The sequence below is a fragment of the Spea bombifrons genome, chromosome 13 (assembly GCF_027358695.1).
Source record: "Spea bombifrons isolate aSpeBom1 chromosome 13, aSpeBom1.2.pri, whole genome shotgun sequence".
NCBI classification, from domain to species: Eukaryota; Metazoa; Chordata; class Amphibia; order Anura; family Pelobatidae; genus Spea; species Spea bombifrons.
Window position 1 is genome coordinate 12,310,772 of NC_071099.1, and position 19,607 is coordinate 12,330,378.

The window sequence follows — 19,607 nt, forward strand, 5'->3', positions numbered from 1 at the left end:
CGGTCCCACCGCCCCGCAGCGGGTACCACTACGAGGTCACCATGACCCGGCGCGTCGGCCGTAAGAATAAAAAGTCACCATCCGGACGGCAGCCTTACCGTGATGCATGAAGCCATTGTTGCAGAGGCCAACGCCGAGGGCCACGGCTTCCTCTCGCGTCTGACAATCACCCTATAAAGAGAGACGAAAGTTATTTCTCAGCCAACTTCCTCATGCCGAGAATACCCCAACGGCCTCAAAAAGACTTTCTAAAATTAGTCCATTCAACGTCTAACAATTACTTGAATCGTCACAATCCTTCATTCATTCACTTTTTTTTTTTTTTCTTTCGTAAACATTTTCGTCTTATTTTTTCCCGCAGGAATTGCCAAAACGAAGGGAAAAAGAAAACTTACAAACAGAATGCAGACGCATTATCTCGGCTAAATATAGAGGGTTTGGATTTATACGCAATTAAGGATATTGTTTTATCGAGGAGCGGAGCCCCGGCGGCCAAACGCATTCCTCCAACGACTTAATACGCAAATAACAACCATTAAGATTTCTCGTATTCCGAGCTCGTATCGTCAGAAAACGTTTCAAAGGCAGGAAATAATCGCTTTGACTCGTTTTCCTTAAATTGTTTCCATCTCCAAAGCAAACTTTGTGGACTTTTTAAAGACAAACGGGTTGATTGCATATTTTCTTGGATCCCGTAGAGCGAATCTTTTTTTTTTCTTTTCTTTTTTTCGTGATATATGAGAATTAAAAGTAAGGGTTCTCCCGAACTGCAACCCCATCCGTATCGTTACATATTTTAATGATTCTAATTACCTGGGATATGAGCCAATCCACAAGTTTACTGCCGGGAATAACGGATTTATACGTCTTTAAATGGTAATCCCGATCTCTGAAAAAAAGAGAAAAAAAAAACACATTATTTATCACAAATAAATGTTCTAAATTAATTAATTAAATGAAAATAGCCAAGTCTGATTTGGTGCTCTTACAAATATATGTAACTACATTCAATTTAATATATATATATAATATATTTCTTTTCAGAGATCTTTGCTGGGTTGGGGCGCCTCGAGAATATCTTTATCAAAGCCAGAGATGATCAAACGGCAGGTGATCAGCAATTTCCGAATGTGGTCATGTGACTGTCAAAATTCATATTCCACCTTAAGACACCGGGGTTTATTTTAAGTCCATCCTTTACATATTCTATCATCTCACGGAAATAATGTACAGACGCTTTCTTTTCTCTGTTCTAATCCCTGTTGAGTTGCATCATTGACTAATATTACCTAAATTTACTACAAGTAGAAGTGCAGACAGCGAGAGTCCATGTTTTGTTTGGCTACACAACGACACATTGTTTAATTCTGGGAATTGTTTAAAATAAAGTAAAATATATTATATATATCATTATAAAAATAATATATCATTATAAAAATATATAATACCATATATCGTACAAATAAAATAATATATTATATATTATTAAAATAATATATTTGTATTATAAAATTATATATTATTAATAGAATAATATATTTTATTTATCTTTTTAGCTTTCCCTACTGAGTATTGTTACCAGCACAATGCATGTCACAGACCAGGAACATTACATTTAGTAAAATTAGTAAATATATGGAGCCAATGAGAAATTGAATATCTGCCCTGCTCGCGTCCCATTGGTTGAGCTCTATTCTAATTCGGAACACTGATATACATGTAATAAAGTATTGTCGAGCGTCTTGTATGAAATCCAATTTAAAAAGCGATAAAAAACATTCATTCACAGCATGGAGATTATTAGATTTGGAGAATAATTAAGGGAAAAAGGCCGTACTGTGATCAGAACACTCTGGAAGCCAAAAAACTTTGTACAAATCACATTTTTATCATTAAATTCCCCCCTCCCGTTTTCCGCTTTTCATATTTTATTGCCGCTGCTTAAAGCACATGGTTTAACCGTGACTTTCAAGACACAGAAATAATCCATTTAGCTCCAGGTCACAAATTTGGGGTCAACGGTTCAATCCATTTAGTCAAGAGAGCAAAGGTTAAGGGCCAAGAGTCATCAATCACTTATCCCAATCCCCCAAAAAGCTGAATCTTTCTGAAGCGGATGAATGCGGCGAGACAAAAACTTTAAAAAAATGTTTTTTCCCTGCAAAAGAATATTAAAAATAAAAATAAATTAAGATCAGTGCCATTTAATTTAGTTCAACCCTTTCACAACATTAAAAAAGTAATATTTGCAAAAAATAAAATAAAATCAACAATATTTTGTATTATTGAATGTATTTGTGGTTGGGTTTTAACCAATGTAAACGTCTGTGTATTTTAGGAAAAAATGTGCAACATCCCTGAAAATTTAATAAAAATATTTTATTTTCAACAATGTTGCAAAAAATCTAAACCTTTACACAACATTAAAAGAGAAACGTTTGCAAAAAAAAAAAAAAACCCTTTGCAAATAAATAATATTTGGAATGAATGTATTTGTGGTTGGGTTCTAACCAATGTAAATATCTACATATTTAAGGAAAAAAATTGCAACACCCCAGAAAGCTTTGCTTACTCATTTACCACAACCTGATAAAAAGTGTCAAAAAAGCACAAATTTGGCCGGTAAGGCAAAACTGCCTGTTTTTCTTCTGTGTGTTAGTGAGATTTCGTACATAAACAGTAAATTTGCAAAATCACAGACTTTTTTGCTGCACAAAAAAGGCGGACATTATTTTTTCGCTGAGATAAAACTTTAAAAGTGTAAAAATAAACTGACTAGCCTGTTAACCCCTGCTATCCCATTTCCCATAATACACAAAGAATTACGGCACATCCAGTATAACATAAAATGCAAGAGAAGTGCTGGGGGGGTTATATTACTGTATACAGCGCTGGGGGGTTATATTACTGTATACAGCGCTGGGGGGTTATATTACTGTATACAGCGCTGGGGGTTATATTACTGTATACAGCGCTGGGGGGTTATATTACTGTATACAGCGCTGGGGCATTATATTACTGTATACAGCGCTGGGGATTTGGTCACATGATTTGCCTGAGTATTTCTTCATATCGCTCCATGTCTCCCTTTCGGAGGATCGGGGTTCTGGCAGCCATCGGAGGAGTTCGAAGAAGGAATGTGAGGGCAGTTAATAGCAGGATCTGCCCCGCACATCATTAAGATTCACCCCATTGTTTTTTAGCCAAATGTTTCAAAGGAGCTTCACAAAATTAACCCAATTAATCAATTTAAAGCTTGAAAGGGAGAGAATACCGACTCTGTCTCATCGGGATAGATCCAGGAGGAGTCCGGCTCCTGACTATTAACAGATAAAGACAAACATTAAAATAGTTGTGGGATATTTTTTTGGAATTAAAGACGATTCCAGCTCATCAGAGCAAATCCTCCAACATGTTGGAAATGTTCTTGTAAAAGCAAAACTAATTCCATGGCCAAACCGCAAGCAGACAGCAACTTGTTTCAAAGACACGTGGGGAGGAATCAGGAAAACATCTGAAGCTGAAGAAAAGCAAAGACTTGTTGGGTGGGGGATTGTATGACAAGCGGGTCGGGAATCATTAAGGGAAATATAACAAAAATCACTATTTCACTATAGCTTTTACCAGCTAAGGGACATAGAAAGTGGGACGTGTTTCATTAAATAAAAAAGAGAGAGAAAGAGAAAGACAAAAAAAGAAAGAGAAGGCAGGAGCAAGGGAGAGGTGAAGAGAGACTTTGAAAGAATATGAAAGAGAGAATGAAAAAATATGAAAGAATGAGAAAGAATATGAAAGAGAATGAGAAAGAATGAGAAAGAAGGAGAGAATGAGAAGGAGAGAAGGAGACAGGGAGAGAAGGAGAGAATGAGACAGGGAGAGAGACTGAGAAAGAGAGACTGAGAGGAGGAGACAGGGAGAGAGAATGAGAAAGTTGTGTTTTTATCACCTTGCTTTTATTAATAATAGAGTTCCACTTGCCAGTTTGCCTTTTTATGACTATTATTTAAAGAACTCTGTTCTCCAGGGAGGAAGCCGAGCCGACTTGAAGTTATGACCACATTTCCTGCTTTGAACATCTTTACAACTTGCCAGAGAAACAGCTGTTCCAACGCACGGCCATCGCCTTCTCTGCGGCACGTCTGAGCGACAGCTCCCGTCCTCCCATACTGTATACAGTCACGCGTCCAAAGAGAACGGGACACCGGGCTCCGAAAACCTCAGCACTGGGGGCCCTTACCTGTTTTATCATCATAAAGCAAACCGAGCAGACGCTGCATTACTCTACACAGAAAGTATCCGAAAACGGTGCCTGCTGAAAAAAAATTTGGACCTTATTCCGGCCATGGCGTGGATGCCAGAAATCCCATGAATGCCTCTTTGGAACACATTCATTATTAGTGCTAAGAGGCTCCGGGAGAAGCTCTGTTGGAGGTCTCCATCCATAAATCAGAACAGATCACACTTTCTGTGCGAAACACAAAATAACAAAGTTCCTTAAACCAAACGAGTCATGAGTTCTGTACTGTAAGTGGGGCATACCCCCCCCATTTTATAATCTACCCAAAACACCCCCTTTAGTTTAGGGGAGTAGCCAGGGACGACTTCTACTACTTGACCAATCAATTAACAAAAATCAACAACATGGACAATATTTACACTTAATATCCCTATAGTTCAAATGTCCCCTTTTCTTGGCAGCCTGACGAGCGTTCACTTTGGCCGCAATGTTATTTTTGAGAGTAAACAGGAGATATTTTGCCCCCAAAAATGTAGTAACACTCTCCAGCATTCCGGAACTCTTGGGATTTTCCTAATTCATCAAAATCTTAACACCGGCATTGAAATATTTACTTCCTGTATACTAAATTCCTGAGCGGAGTGCGTCTCAAAGTGACCTCAATATCTCTTCTGGTGTCACATTCACAATTAAAGAAAACCCCAAAAAAGAATTCCGTCCATAACTTATTTGTTACTTTTCTTTTGGGTTCAGAAAATATTTCCCACCATGCACCTAGACCCCCCTCATTGGCTGCTAACTTTGCATGTACAGAAACCTCAATGAGGGGTTAATATGGGCAGGTAGACTCAACTCTATCGTTAAAAATGATCTCCACATGTATTTCAGCTTTCTGGTGAAAACGTTATTGTGTTCTGTTCTCTTCCGCCCCGAAGGCAGAAGGATCGCTTCTTATGATTCTTCCCAGACATGGCCGCTCATCCATTAATACTTCCAGCCGTCGAGAATGACACAATGTCATGTAGTCACGGCTCCGCGGCGATTGGTATTAATGTATGATGTATTTTCTCCTCTCGGGGTTGGCGTTGAGTCACGCAGCCTGAAGAAGGCATTCATATGGTAATAGGCATCTGGAAGAGGTGACCTCATGATGGGATTAGCGAGGGGCCGGTGGCAAGGGCTGCACATCTCCGTATTAAGAAGCTGATCTAAGATGAACTTCGATTTACCCTCCAAACCCATATTTCTTTGTTACGGACCCCTCTACCACCCGCACGTTATCTTTAATAGAATCGTCCAATGGCAAAACCCCATATAGAATGAATATTATCTATAGAACATCACACGCTGGTTACGTCATCATCCGTGAAAGGGTTAAAGATTTAGTGCGCTTCAATCTTTGGCTATTAGTCGGATGCACGCGGCTCAATGGTTCACGGGAGAATCTTCCCCATCCCAAAGGTCATGAGCCCCCCAGGAACGGGACACAATGAGGGCTTTATGGCACGTAGGAATGCGGGTCGGACATCCGCTTTTATTACTGCTTCCAGCGGAGCCGACGGTGCAGCTGATACAACACGGAACACGTAATACCACGAGACACGTCAAACACGTGGGGGGGAAAAAAAGAGACAAGGGAGATGTTACATCCCAAATTAATATGCGTACTTAGAAAACCACATAGCTGCCAAGTATCCCAGGACTGGCAGGCCAGCGTCTGTTGTATACAATATGCCCCCTCCAGTGAGCAGTTTCTCCAGGACATGGGAAAATTCCACGCAAAGTCCATCATAATAGCGATTTCTGGGTGATTTATCTGTGCCGTCAGCAGCTGGGATACGGCAGACACCGTATGTATTGTATGATCATATATGGAAGGTATATAACCCCAAGAGTCTGGATCATCGCGTAGCCAATGGGAGATGAGCGCCAGACAGAGAGGCTGGGGTGAAACCGGACTTATAGAGGATTCTGTTTTATAAGCTCGTTTACCATCGAGTACGGAACGGGCTTCCCATAAACACTACGGTACACGCTCGCCCCCGGTAAACGTGGAAACTGAACGACGCTACATTAATAAGCTTGTGACAATTAAGAGGAGTCCATTAGAAACCGTGATTTCCCCGGTCCGAGCGGATTCACACATTAGATAATTGCATTTTTTAATTATGCAAATTATGATCGATGACTTGTCAACACGGCGGGTCGTCTTTGCATGACAAAGACCCGACTTCTGAGCTCATCGCATCTGCCATGAACCTCAGTGACAGAGGCTGCCAGCCAAGGAGAAAACCCCCCACGATCTTTGGCCTCAATGATGCATCTCGGATAATTTGTGCTTCTTCACCGGATCTAAAAACGATATCGCCGTCAGACATCAAAGGGAGGAAGCCTCTCTGTTTCGCACATTTCCAGCTATTATTCCGCCGTTCGGAAATCAGCATTTGTTCTGAATTATAAAATTAAGAATCTTCTGTTTATGCGACTGGCAGCGATATCAATAGAAATCATCAGCCTGGCTGGTGAGCCGAGACCACCGAGCAGATCCACAAATATAAAACATCCTTTAATTTTAAATTATCTCCAGTCCTTAGTTTGCTCCATTTTTCCTTTTATCGTTCTTTCTTTCATCCAAGCCTGAAGCGACCCGCGCTTCCCTGCCATCATGTGAAGAAGAGGTGGTAGGGCCACGGTAAGAACCAGATCCCCAACCAGAACAATTCTAAGACGGCACTCCCCACATTGGGACGAGCGACCCCTTCTTTTCTTCCGAGGATGAAGCCTAAAAGAGGGCTGATCTTCTAGAGGTTTCCAACAAAAGAGGGGGGCACTGAAGTTTTCAAGGAGGGGTGGTGGCCGTAAGGCGCAGCCTACACCCCACCAAAAACAGGGCCTCCAAGCCCAGGCTCCTCTTGACCTGTACACGGGAGCGGCCATCTTGCTGCCCCATCTCATGGTCTAAATTGTCCTCTCGCCCGAAGATATTTGCGATAATAGCTTTACAGAGGGACCTGCGAGTCCAGAAAGAAACCTCCAGCGCTAGAGGCTCATCCACATGCCGGCGGAAGGATTCCAATGTGATCTGCCCTGGGGGGTCATGGGGAATTAAGGGAAATTAGCATGAAATTCCAAGCTATCCATCCGGGGACATCAGAACTGGGAAATCTAAATACCCTATAAACAAAACATTAACAGCTTAGGGACTACAGTCCGCTTCACAGAATCCCTCATCCCGCCGCACAGGTACGTAACGTATAATATCCACCGCCGCCGCCCGTAACTACGAATTAAGTTGTTTTTCGGCGCACAGATTTTGTATCTGTAACTATTTGATTACACGCTGGATGCGCTTGTGGCTTTTGGCTTACGTGGCCTCGCCGACCCCGAAAAAAAATATTTGCCGTGTAATTTTCTTTCTAAAAACAAGTCGTACCCTGATGAGAAGAGGACGTTTCCCACAGAGAACCCATCATTACGCGACCCGGCGAGCTTATCGTTCAGACTTACTTGACCACTGGTGTTAAAAGGCTGTGCAGCCGACAGTAGAGTCTCACACCCTGTGGAATAAAAACAGGACACCACGGAATTAACTCATTTACGTCCAGCGAGTCGGATATGGAATATACATCAAATATATTCGCTAATAATGTAGATTTTTAAGCAAATGTCGACTGAGCTTTATAAAGATTAGAAAAGTAAAGCTTTCTTCCATCTGAAGAAGAGACCTCTGAGATCCTCAACACCTATTTTATTTTACATCTCGTACTAAGCCGGGCCAATAAAATTTATCCATACCCAATTATTTTGGGGGTAGATTCTGATGTAATTAGACAAATTGTTACAATCTAATAAATTTTGTAAAAGGGCTCTTTGGGTCCCTGACTCGGGGACCGCTGTGCTATCATTTAAGCTGATTCATGGCTATAACAAACGTGATACAGCGGGAGGTTACCCTGCCATGACGTGTGCTGTAATAATATTCGGGGATCTCTCACACCAGCCATTAGTAAATCTTCCGGGAGAGTGGGTTACGCTGTCATGTTATATCATGACACAATCACGACTCATTAAACAGGGTTGGACCGGTCACATCTGTCCCCATATTAGAGGAAAAGCCTTTTATTCACTTAAAGCGAGGGTCCAATCAACCTAATGGACTAATTTAACATGCAGGGGAATAACACATTGATTTATTACGCGTTCTGATTGGAGGAATGGTCGACCTACTTAAAGGACCGGCATCATCTTTCTTTTTTTTTTTTTTTTTATCATCCTGCTTCATCTTAACTTAAAATTACGGCCGGATGGCATTAATATTAATATAGATAAAACTCTAATTTCTAAATCCAATTTCTAGTACTTGGAATGCTTCGTCCCTTTCAGCCTCCTAAAAATATCTATAACAAAATGTAAAATATGCCTTTTAAATACAAAATGATCCCACAAAATTATTGTTTTTGCTTTGGGGCTGTTCTTTTAAAATTAAAATGTTTGATTAAAAAAGGAAATTGTCAATATTCAAGACGGAATTCAAATAATATATAAATATAATATATATATATTTTTTTATTTCTAATCGACCAATCACATGAAAGCAACGTGCCTTGGACATGATGTCTTCGAGTTCACTTCTGGCCTTGTACGTCCCATCATCGTACCGGAATCGGTAAAGGACTTGTTCGTTCTTAAACTGGTGTTTGTCTGAAACTGATAAGGAGATTTGGGATTTGATATTTGCATTAAGTAAAAAATAACAATTTGATTATTTGAGTACGACTGGTGATAAAGTCAAAATTCATTAAAATCGAGCAATCAAGGAAAAAAGGAAACCGTTATATATCTAATCATTTAATGAACTGCATTCTATCTGTATAAGTCCTAGTTAAAGGAAATATGCCCAAGAGGTTAATAGAAATTTATAAAAATGTATGTTTTTCCTATTACAGTAATAACCTCAGTGCTGTATACAGTAATAACCCCCCAGTGCTGTATACAGTAATAACCCCTGAGCGCTGTATACAGTAATATAACCCCCAGCGCTGTATACAGTAATATAACCCCCCCAGTGCTGTATACAGTAATAACCCCCGAGCGCTGTATACAGTAATATAACCCCCAGCGCTATATACAGTAATATAACCCCCCCAAAGCTGTATACAGTAATAACCCCCCAGCGCTGTATACAGTAATATAACCCCCCCAGCACTCTATACAGTAATATAACCCCCCCCAGCGCTCTATACAGTAATATCACCCCGAGTGCTGTATACAGTAATATAATCCTTTATCTGCAGACCTGGAGGCGGCCATTGCTGTCAGTCATGTGATATTTTGGGTGAATTTCCTGCTCAAACACCACACTGAGCTGATGCTTTATGGCAATGCTAATGAAGTCCGTTCCTTCAAAGACTTTCATTAGTTAGGGTGTTCACGTGGTGATTAAGACTGAGTCATTCTATTATTCCTCACAGGCAGTACGATAAGGAGTCGGGGTGTTTAGATAAAAGAGCAGCTTGCTCTTGCTGTCCAGGGGTTAATGGGGAGGAGGTTTAATTGCACCTCCCCCAACACATTAATAAGGTTTTGGTAGCAGTATAAACTGCTTTGTGTGTCCACTATGTAGGAGGTGAGAGTCGGTTCTCACCCTATTGAGAGTGTGCCTTGACGTGGCGGGTGAGCTTATTTATGCTTTGGCCAATTCATATAACCAAAACCTCTCATTTATATTATGTTTATGTATTTGTTGCCAACTTTATTAGGGTAAGAAGCGCAGACAGTTTTTGTTTCTTAGATAAAAGAGTGAGAACTCATACAACCGGCTGATAAGCACTTACCATGATGAATGATGCCATTTTCTAACAACGCTTGGCCCAAGTTGACGCCTTCCTCTGCTTTGCTGATCTCTCCGTTCTCCATCAACCACGAGACAAATTCACTGCGTCAGACACAAAACAGTCAGAGGGTGAATTATGAATCAGCTTAACCGTGTCACCGCTGTGACGTCACATGCGAAGCGGCAATTAACATCCGGAAAATCAGATGCTTCTAATCGTACATAAGCCAGACAGTTATTTCTCCCCAAAATCCAACCAAAAAATATAGTTAGTTTCCTCGTTTCACAAAACAATATAGTAGAGCATAAAAGAAAACTGTTACTATGTAGTATTAACACATTCTAGAACAGGCTGTAGGGTCTGGAACCTGGATATATCTCTACCTAGAAGAAAAGCTTTAAGCCCCCCGCTGTACCCTGAAAGTCTGCCGCCTCTACAAGAAGGATTGTATCGGGGGCTTCAGACATGGCTCAACTAATGATGTAATACAAGGGTTTCCCAATCAATTTGGGAGGTTTAAAACCCCTTCACCGACGGGCCACCAGCTGGTCAACATCCATAGACCATGTATCATAAATATATATATAGACAGATAGCCATATGATGTTTTCCTGGCCGTACCAGGTCTTACGGAGCGAGCTCGGAGATATATTTAGATATATTTCGCTGTTAAAGAGACACCAGTTGCTCTTGGAAACCGGTAGGATCCAGCTGCAGACGTTATTACGTCGGCTATGAAAGCAACGATTTTAAATTATCTATGGCAACCAAAACAGAATACGCAACGAGCTGCCATCGCTTCGTCTACCGTGCAATTAGACGTCGCCGCCACGATCATTACTTAATTACCGAAAGTCCTCAGATCTGTAAAGCGCGATGAAAGAGCTTTCGAGAGCCGATCTCCTTGGGAACATCTCAGCGTCGATTGTCCGAGATCCGGACTTCTTTCTGTTCATAAGCGGCCGCAGCGGCTTAATTAACGCTAACAAAGCTCAGCACTTGTAGGGTTTCATCGGCTGCTAATAATCTTTAAAATGTTTTACTTTGTTTCTGATGTTCCACTGTTCTTTACGAACATTTCATGACCAGAACACGAAGACAGTGAGCTTCTCCATAACCTTTCAAGGACGCTCTCCAGATTAACTATACATTAAACAGGGCTGGTTCAGTCCTTCCTGCAGGCCAAGTTCCCCGAGGTCGGCCCTTCATTAAGTATAGTGGAGTCACGGAGATGAAACGCTCAATTATTTTTTTACAAACATTGCCTTTGTAAATGTTACAGATGCTTGTACGTTATCGGTCTCATACCAGGCTGCGTCAAACCAGATGGTTAAACGTCTGCCAAACATACAGCCCATAAAACATTTAAGGACCATAAGAGAAAATACCGAAGTAAAACACAGAAAGGGGATATGGCCCGTTCCCAAAAAAGAAAATAATTTAAGAAATGTGGGGCATAATGCGGTCATAAAGAATTTTTAAGCGAAGAAATGGCCAATTGGTTCTTTTCTGCCGTCACTTTGTCTCCAACTAAGCAAAGCTGCCTGGACCATTCTGATGGAGTCACTGAAGACATCGCGGGCGTATTAAAGACCATAACAAAAATATATGTTTCTACGCTAAGCTTTCTGGACCAGAACAGAACCCAAAATCAACGGCACTGTTTAAAATATATATATTATTGTTTCTTAAATTCCATCTATTCGTAGCACAAAACCTGGAAACGCTCTTAAAATCCAAAAGGGAAGATTCTCATAATTAGCTGCGACCACATTTTTTTTTTAGGGTTTTAGATTTTTTAAGGAGGACTTTAAAACAAATAATATTCATTTGATGGAAAAACCACTTCCTCGGAAATATTAGAATTGACGTTTTTGAAGCCGGTGACCACAAAGATTCTTCACTTAAAGGAGAATCAAAAGCAGACAGCGTGCGAAATACGCTTAGAAAATAACATTGTCAGGATTACTAGTAGGATTCCGTTATATTTTTCCTGGGAAAAGGATATTCGCCAAATTAAAAAAAAAATGCTTAAAACGGAATTAAATATATTAGCTTTTTTCCAAAGGGAAAACAGAAGCTATGCAATGGCCATCTGTCCTAGATGGCCCTTGAGCTTTACTCAAAATCAACTGAACCTCTAATAGTGGCAAAAAAATCCCCCCCCCCCCAAAAAAAATAAATAAACTAGAACCAGATAAAATATATCCTTTTCCTCTAGATTAGTTTTTCTTTCCGTTATTAAAATCTCACACTTTGGAATTAAATCAGTAAAATAATCCAATCATGGATCTGTAGTTATCTAATTAACAATGACCTAGACGTGGATTATGGATGCGCGATTGATTGGGATATACTGGGATTTCATTCTGGGGACTCCTGTGCATTCCTTGAGTGGATTTAAAATGGAAAATAGCTCAAGACAAATGTGTCCCGGAGCTTTAATTCTTTAAGTGCCAGCGACCCGCGCATCACAAGACTTAATGCAATTTTCTTAAATCAGGCTACTTTAAGATAGCATGGTTCCAAATATGAAATGCTCTTATTTTCAGAGATTAGGGTATCATTCGCATGGATACATAGTAACGGTTCTTTAAAAGTATTTTCCCATATTGGAATTCCATCAGGAACCCCTGGACAAAGAATACATCCATCGATCATATATATGGATATATATGGATACAATAAGATGTTATAAAGAGTATGAAGTCTTAATGTAGTCGGCCGACCCAATAACTTGCATGAATTACCAAAGATAACGTCCGCTAACGTAGATCAGTCCCTGTTATATGAACTGGCCGACACATGGATGTTTAGAATTTAGTAACATTGTAACTCTCATGTACTTTGTTTATGGTCTTTAAGGTCGAAGGAAGTGATATCCGGAAAACCCGAAGGGTAAAATAAAACATATTGACACCTGAATGACCCTCTTCCTGAAGGCCAAGCTCGGGATGTTCTGAATTCCTGGTTCCTAAGGACATGGACACGTATTCCATTTTCACAACGAACATTCCATGAAGCTGGAAACATTCTATTTCCTTAAATATATTCTGCTTCCGATGCCACGAACGGCCCTTTCCCGGCCGGAGCTGCACTTACTTGCCATGAAAGCACTTTGGGATCGTGCTGAACTTTCTCCTCCGGTCCTTGATGAGGTTGGCTTTCTTGCTCACCATGTGATACAACTTTTCCCCTTTCTCGGCAATCATCACATAGGCGTCCCGCTCCATTCCCAGCTTGAGACCTGATTGGGTGGAGAACATTACATGTATCAGAGAGAGTACAGAATATATGTATATACCTCTCAACTGTCCCTGATTAATCGGGCCAGTCCTTTTTCTGACCCTAAATCCCTGTGTCCCTCTCTTCACTCCAGATATCTCTCTTATTTCTGGTTATAAGTGTATCACTATGTTTTCTCTACAGAGGGCACCATAGTCCTCCGCAGAACTCTACACTCCATGTATCCATGGTGATAAAGTCAATTTGATAATGCTACAAAACGCTCATTTACACAGAGGGTAATAGCGCTCATAGTCCACGGGACCGATATCAACTAGGTCGCCCCTAAGGACCAGAAATCCACACAATTATCACTTATTTTAACACTTCTGATATCATCTTCCAGGTGCGTTATTACTGGAATAGAGTTTTAGGTGATAATCAGTGTTAATTGTTGACATATTGCTGCTTATAACCGATAAACCCCATTTCAAGGTCAAATATCATATTAAAGACATACATCTCTGTATATAATCATTTTATTGCTTCTCTTTTGGCCGCACAGGGAAAGAATCCCCAAACAATAGCAATGATATCATTAAAAAGTATAATAAAAACTTGGTTAGATAGTAAAGAGAACGCACTACATCCCTCAATATTCAGCCAGAATAATAAATGCTTTTATTATACTTCTTTTTCCTTAAAACATAGTGTTTAAAATTTAATATGTCAGCTGTTGCCGCCGTGAGCGTTCATCCTTTGTTCTTCAAACGACCTTCTAACCCAACGCGTGCATCATTTCCAGAAACGATGGTTTTGAGCACGTTCCCAAAGGACAGGAGGACAGGGAAAGTCACCAAAACCAAAACGGGGTCCGTAGATTAACAAGACGCGGGGTTAAAAATGAATGGTCATGTGGTTCACAGGGGAGCAACAATATTTAATTTTTTACAATCTGTTATTGGAACATATAAAACAACATACTTAGTAGCATTCATTAAAAAAAAAACCCGACCGAGTAAAATGTCCTTGATGTTAACGTTTATGATATAAGGGAGAATCCTATCCAAACTCCCGGATTAAATAAAGTGAAACGAGTGCATATTGTCAATATTTATTAAAAAATGTATGTGTATTTATTTTGGAGGGGAGGATATTTTAAAAATACTGTCGCATGTTGCGGAAGGAACACGGCATTAGATACTCGTCTATGCCGATAATGCAAGCCCTGTAAGGTTCACTACATCAGAAAGCCCTACAGTCTTTTTAAATGCTTTATGACATCACAGGTGATGTCATAACTCTTCGGGTTTCTTTGGGGGAAGTGCTGGTTCTCCGGGTCACTTCTCCTCCCATCGCTATCAATTTTTCTGCGTTTGGGGCTAGCCCTGCACACAAAGTCGGCGGCAGAAGCGCCATAATTTACGGATAACTTCTGACACCAACACATTTTTCTTTAAAAAAAAACCGAACCTCTGTGTCTGCCGAGTTTCCTTGGATGATTCCCAGTCCCCTGTCATCATTCAGACGCTGCACGACGATGGTTTTCAGCCAAAATAATAGCGTTCGTTAGGAAATGTTATTTTTATATGCACACGGAACACTGATCACTTCAACAGAGAATATTATAGTCCGCGTGTGAACCAGCTGGCTTATATCCGTTTTATCCAATAAAAGAAAAGCTACAAATGCATTTAATTTATAAAATGAACCGGTTTCTCCATCATTTTTCCAATATTCACAGTCTATTTGGCAGATGCGATTTACTGGAAGCTTTAAGCAGCTGAAGGAAGCCATGAACAACGTCTAAAGACAATTTCAGAAGGAACGTGGCAGGGTCAGGAGGGTTCCAAGTTTGGCTACATAGAGAAGACTTTCTGGCAAAGTCAGCACGACCCAATGTGGCCAAGGAACACCAATCCAGCCTGTTCAGGTGTGAATAACCTTCTTTATATATTGTTTAGATACAGATACATAATTATAAGAGATGTTGGGCACAGGTGGAATCGTGCATTCTGATGGCTTTGTATTATCGCCACCTCATCTCTTGGTGTTCTAACCAAAGAATCCAACAATAGAAGATATGAAATCATATCTAGTCCCCCTTCTGCCATGAGAGTCACCAACTACCCTGGTGAGCCATCTAAGGTCTAAGTAACTACTCTACTTAGATGTCACATTGTCTCTCCATCGGTGGTGGTCAGTGGATGAGAAGATCTAACTTGTGACGAACACTCAAAGAACTTTGGTTTTAATTGTTCGTTTGAAGAGCAACTGAGATCCATTCAAGTATGTTTGTTGAGGGGCAGTCAGGGTGCGAATATCCAAATGGAATACAAAAGAAGCAACTTGGATCTCTTGAAATATCTAGTACAGGTTTAAATTCTCGCAATCACTAACGGCGTAATCTGTCCTCGTATGTCCACCAAGACGAAAACACAAATATGTTGCATTGCTTCGGAATGTTCAAACAGCTCCAAGATTAACATTGTTACTACTGTGCCTTCATACATACCAACTATTAAGAAAAAGTAAATTAACTAAATTTCCTTCTTATTATTTTTTTTTTTTTAAACAACGCTAGGCTCAATGCCTTACGTGTTGTAACTCCAGGCTTGGCTGATTAAGGTCATATGTGGTGTACAACATTATTTAAACATGTACAGGAGCTCTTAGAACAAACATAAATTATTCACAAATTAAAGCAAATAGTGATTTTAAAATGAGGAGCCTCCATTAACTCTTTTTTTATTTAACCGATAGATTACGAGGAGCTAAATGAAGATTTATAACAGATTCTGAATATTGAATTTATTCATCCCCTGCATTAATTTAGCTAGAAAGAAAGAAATAAAATACATTTCATGAAATCAGGCAGAAAAAGGACATTAAAAACCACCATGTTTAAAGCGGTATTTGATGTGAGTATGAGTATGTGCTCCAACTCATATTTATATTCAATATCAGCAATAAATATATCTTGTATCTATTTACAAAACAAAATCAGGGCTAAAAGGCGACTGCCTATAGACACGGAGCAAAAACCTTATTCTAGCTTTAAAGGTATGAATTTAATGGCGAATAATCTGCTCCTCCGTGTAATAAAATATTCTTTATCTCATACATAGTGCTACCAAAATATATAGATTATCATTTCAGTATCGGAGGTGCGGGGGGGGGGGGGTCTGGCAATCAAAGTCTCATTAAATAAACCCAAACTTAAACATTGGCTCGGCATGCCATGCCCCCCACAAACGTAAAACCGCTTGTTTATCCGGAGTGAGTCCAGACGACTGTAATCTACAGTTCGCCTAATTGACACTTAAACGTGAACGGTGTCAGCAAACAAGCACATCGTCCGAATACATTAAACTTTCTGCGGGCAGAGCTTTCGGTGGCTCCTGAAATCAATACAAAGGGATTAATGGTCCCTGGACGAGGTAGGATGAGGTAGGACGCCGCTCTCTCTTCTCCGGGTTTGTAATTAACCGTGGAAAGAGTCTTCCACTTATCCGCGCTCCATCAACTCCAATTAAATGTTTGACTTAGAGTATTTCCCAGAGAAAATCTTTACTCTCTCGGCATACATGACGACCGCTATTATCTGCTACTTGACCATGACATACCGCAGACATCTGAGAAGTATTATTAATATACGATACATATTTACCAAACCTCCAATGTGGGGCGTCACATGCAGGGCCGGCCCTACAATGGAGCCAAGTGGGGCAATTGCCCCCTCTCTCTCTCTCTCCTCTGCGGCGAGTCTCCATGGTCTGCCACGGTGCCGGCTTGTAATGCTGAGCGCCGGAAGTGACGTCAATTTACGGCGCTCAGCATTACAAGCCGGCACCGTGGCAGAGCAAGGAGAGTCGCCGCAGGACTGTTTAAAGGTAAGTCCCGCGAGGGGGGGGGTTTAGGGTAGATAATGGCGTCGGCGAAGTTTAAAATGCCGCCCTCCCGGCGTCGGCGGGGGGGCGGCATTTTAAACTTCGTCCCAGGCGGCAATAAGTCTTGGGCCGGCCCTGGTCACATGTGGCACTGCCAACATTATGCGGGTCATGTTGTGATGTCACATACCATATATATGACATCACTAAACATCCTATCTCACATGCACATCACACACGCTGAATTGTTTCCCCCCCCAAAAAAAAAAATGGACATTTGCTGAAACAGCCCAGAGAGAAGCAAAAATTGTCAGGACTCTCCTAACAAATGTAAGGACTACACCAGGTTGAACGGGCACAGGTAATGACGAGGGGAGTCCCCCCGACATTAACCCAAAAATCAGAGGCTGTACATAGGCATCACAGGAGGGTTTATGACTGATGAAGTGCTATGGGATACATATCCCTGTATCCACTACTCACAACGGCTCATTGAAACGTAACAGAAAAATATTTACTGTCCCGCTTGCCGCTGTTAATAAATATCCGGGTTGTGTTACAAGGAGTGTTCTATTATTAACGCGTTATTTGTATCTGTTAGGAAAATGTATTAATTCCATAAAAACATGGATGAGCAAGACAAATAAAAGGTCATCAGCTAATTACTGACAGGTTTTCATTTTCCGCTACATAGTCATATAATACACACGCCGCCTTCCTAATGTTACAGAAGCAGATTGCATGTTCATGTTTTTCCGCATCATGGTATTAATTATGCATCTGTTTCCCGATCAATATCCATTAGGATTTACAACCAACGCAGGAATTATTACCGCAAAATACGGGCGACAGGTGCAGGCGGGGAACGAGAGAAAGCGGGCGCTTTATTCACCACTCAAGTGCCATTTGTACCGAGGGAATTCGAAGAGATATACAGAGTCTACTAAGTGGTTTTGGTCAAAGAGGGAAAGGAATGGGAATGAGAGAAGGAATTCAAGATGGCGGCTCTTATGGCGTGGATAACGTGGATGCCTGGTGTTATTTTAATTTTCTTTCTTTTAATACACGTTAATTGGTAAATTTGTTAAAACTGAAACTTGCTTGAAGGCTTAATAAGTAATACAATGGGAGTAAGTGAATGTATTTCAGTGAAAACATCACAAAATACTAATTGCATCTAGAATGTTCTAAAAAGTTATCTAGAAACCACTAGGCCCGGAATCCATGGGAACGGCACTGGGCCCAGAATCCATGGAAACGGCACTAGGCCCGGAGTCCATGGAAACGGCACTAGGCCCGGAGTCCATGGAAACGGCACTAGGCCCGGAGTCCATGGAAACGGCACTAGGCCCGGAGTCCATGGAAACGGCACTAGGCCCGGAGTCCATGGAAACGGCACTAGGCCCGGAGTCCATGGAGACGGCACTAGGCCCGGAGTCCATGGAGACGGCACTAGGCCCGGAGTCCATGGAGACGGCACTAGGCCCGGAGTCCATGGAGACGGCACTAGGCCCGGAGTCCATGGAGACGGCACTAGGCCCGGAGTCCATGGAAACGGCACTAGGCCCGGAGTCCATGGAAACGGCACTAGGCCCGGAGTCCATGGAAACGGCACTAGGCCCGGAGTCCATGGAAACACAATTAAGTGTTGTTTATGGAAAAATGTATATAAATTCATTGTATTCTTGTATTTTTTGTTAACTTACTCTCCCTTTGCTCTCGCTCCTTTAAGACAGCGTCCATCCACTTTTGTTTCTCCTCTGCCGTCTTCGCCATGCACACAAACCATTTGTTTTTGGCGGTGTTGTGGATTTTCCACCCGTTGGTGACCGTGTAGCCGTTGCTGTGATAGTCGGCTGAAAGGCAAACGCAAAGAAAATGGCGTCCGGAAATACACAATACAGCCCATAAGCTCCCGTACATCAGCGTTTGGTTCTTATCCTGTGTCACATCTATCTGTTGGGTTCCATCTTATCGGGTTTCTACAATTAAAATGTATTAGGTGTAGAACTGTTGGAATAGAGTATATATTCTTTAAAAAAAACTAAAATGGGTATACTTCTTTGGAGAAAGGGATAGAGGGAGGATAGGATAAAGAGAGACAGAGAAAAAACGGAGACAAAACGAGTCTGATTGACAAGTTGAATGGAGAAGGAATTTGATAGCTCTGGGGGTTGAGAGTAAAAGAACAGCTAGTTCTGGGCACATATATTTCACAATATCCCATTCTAGTCTATTACCAACGATGTGTTCATCCTACCTGTCCCATCCTCTACATTCTCGACCTCCATAACCTCGGTGTTAATCCTCCCGCGGAATATGTATAAGGAACCGTTGATAGATTTGGTTCTTTTCGTCGATTTCTTTCCCGCAACTCTGCCAAGAAAACCAACAAAGTTTCAATGATGGAATATGAACTCA

At 41.1% G+C, this 19,607-nt stretch overlaps 1 protein-coding gene across 1 annotated transcript in view; it reads right to left on the reverse strand.

Moving 5' to 3' along the window:
- Positions 1–19,607, reverse strand: part of PREX1 (phosphatidylinositol-3,4,5-trisphosphate dependent Rac exchange factor 1) — an 88,379-nt gene that overhangs the window by 22,513 nt on the left and 46,259 nt on the right. The window contains exons 8-15 of the mRNA XM_053453058.1: positions 19,447–19,562; positions 18,893–19,042; positions 13,174–13,318; positions 10,072–10,172; positions 8,841–8,944; positions 7,745–7,794; positions 814–889; positions 99–171 (exon numbers count right to left, since the gene is read on the reverse strand). Of these exons, the coding sequence (XP_053309033.1) occupies positions 99–171; positions 814–889; positions 7,745–7,794; positions 8,841–8,944; positions 10,072–10,172; positions 13,174–13,318; positions 18,893–19,042; positions 19,447–19,562 (815 nt within the window). The remainder of the gene's footprint in view (positions 1–98; positions 172–813; positions 890–7,744; positions 7,795–8,840; positions 8,945–10,071; positions 10,173–13,173; positions 13,319–18,892; positions 19,043–19,446; positions 19,563–19,607) is intronic.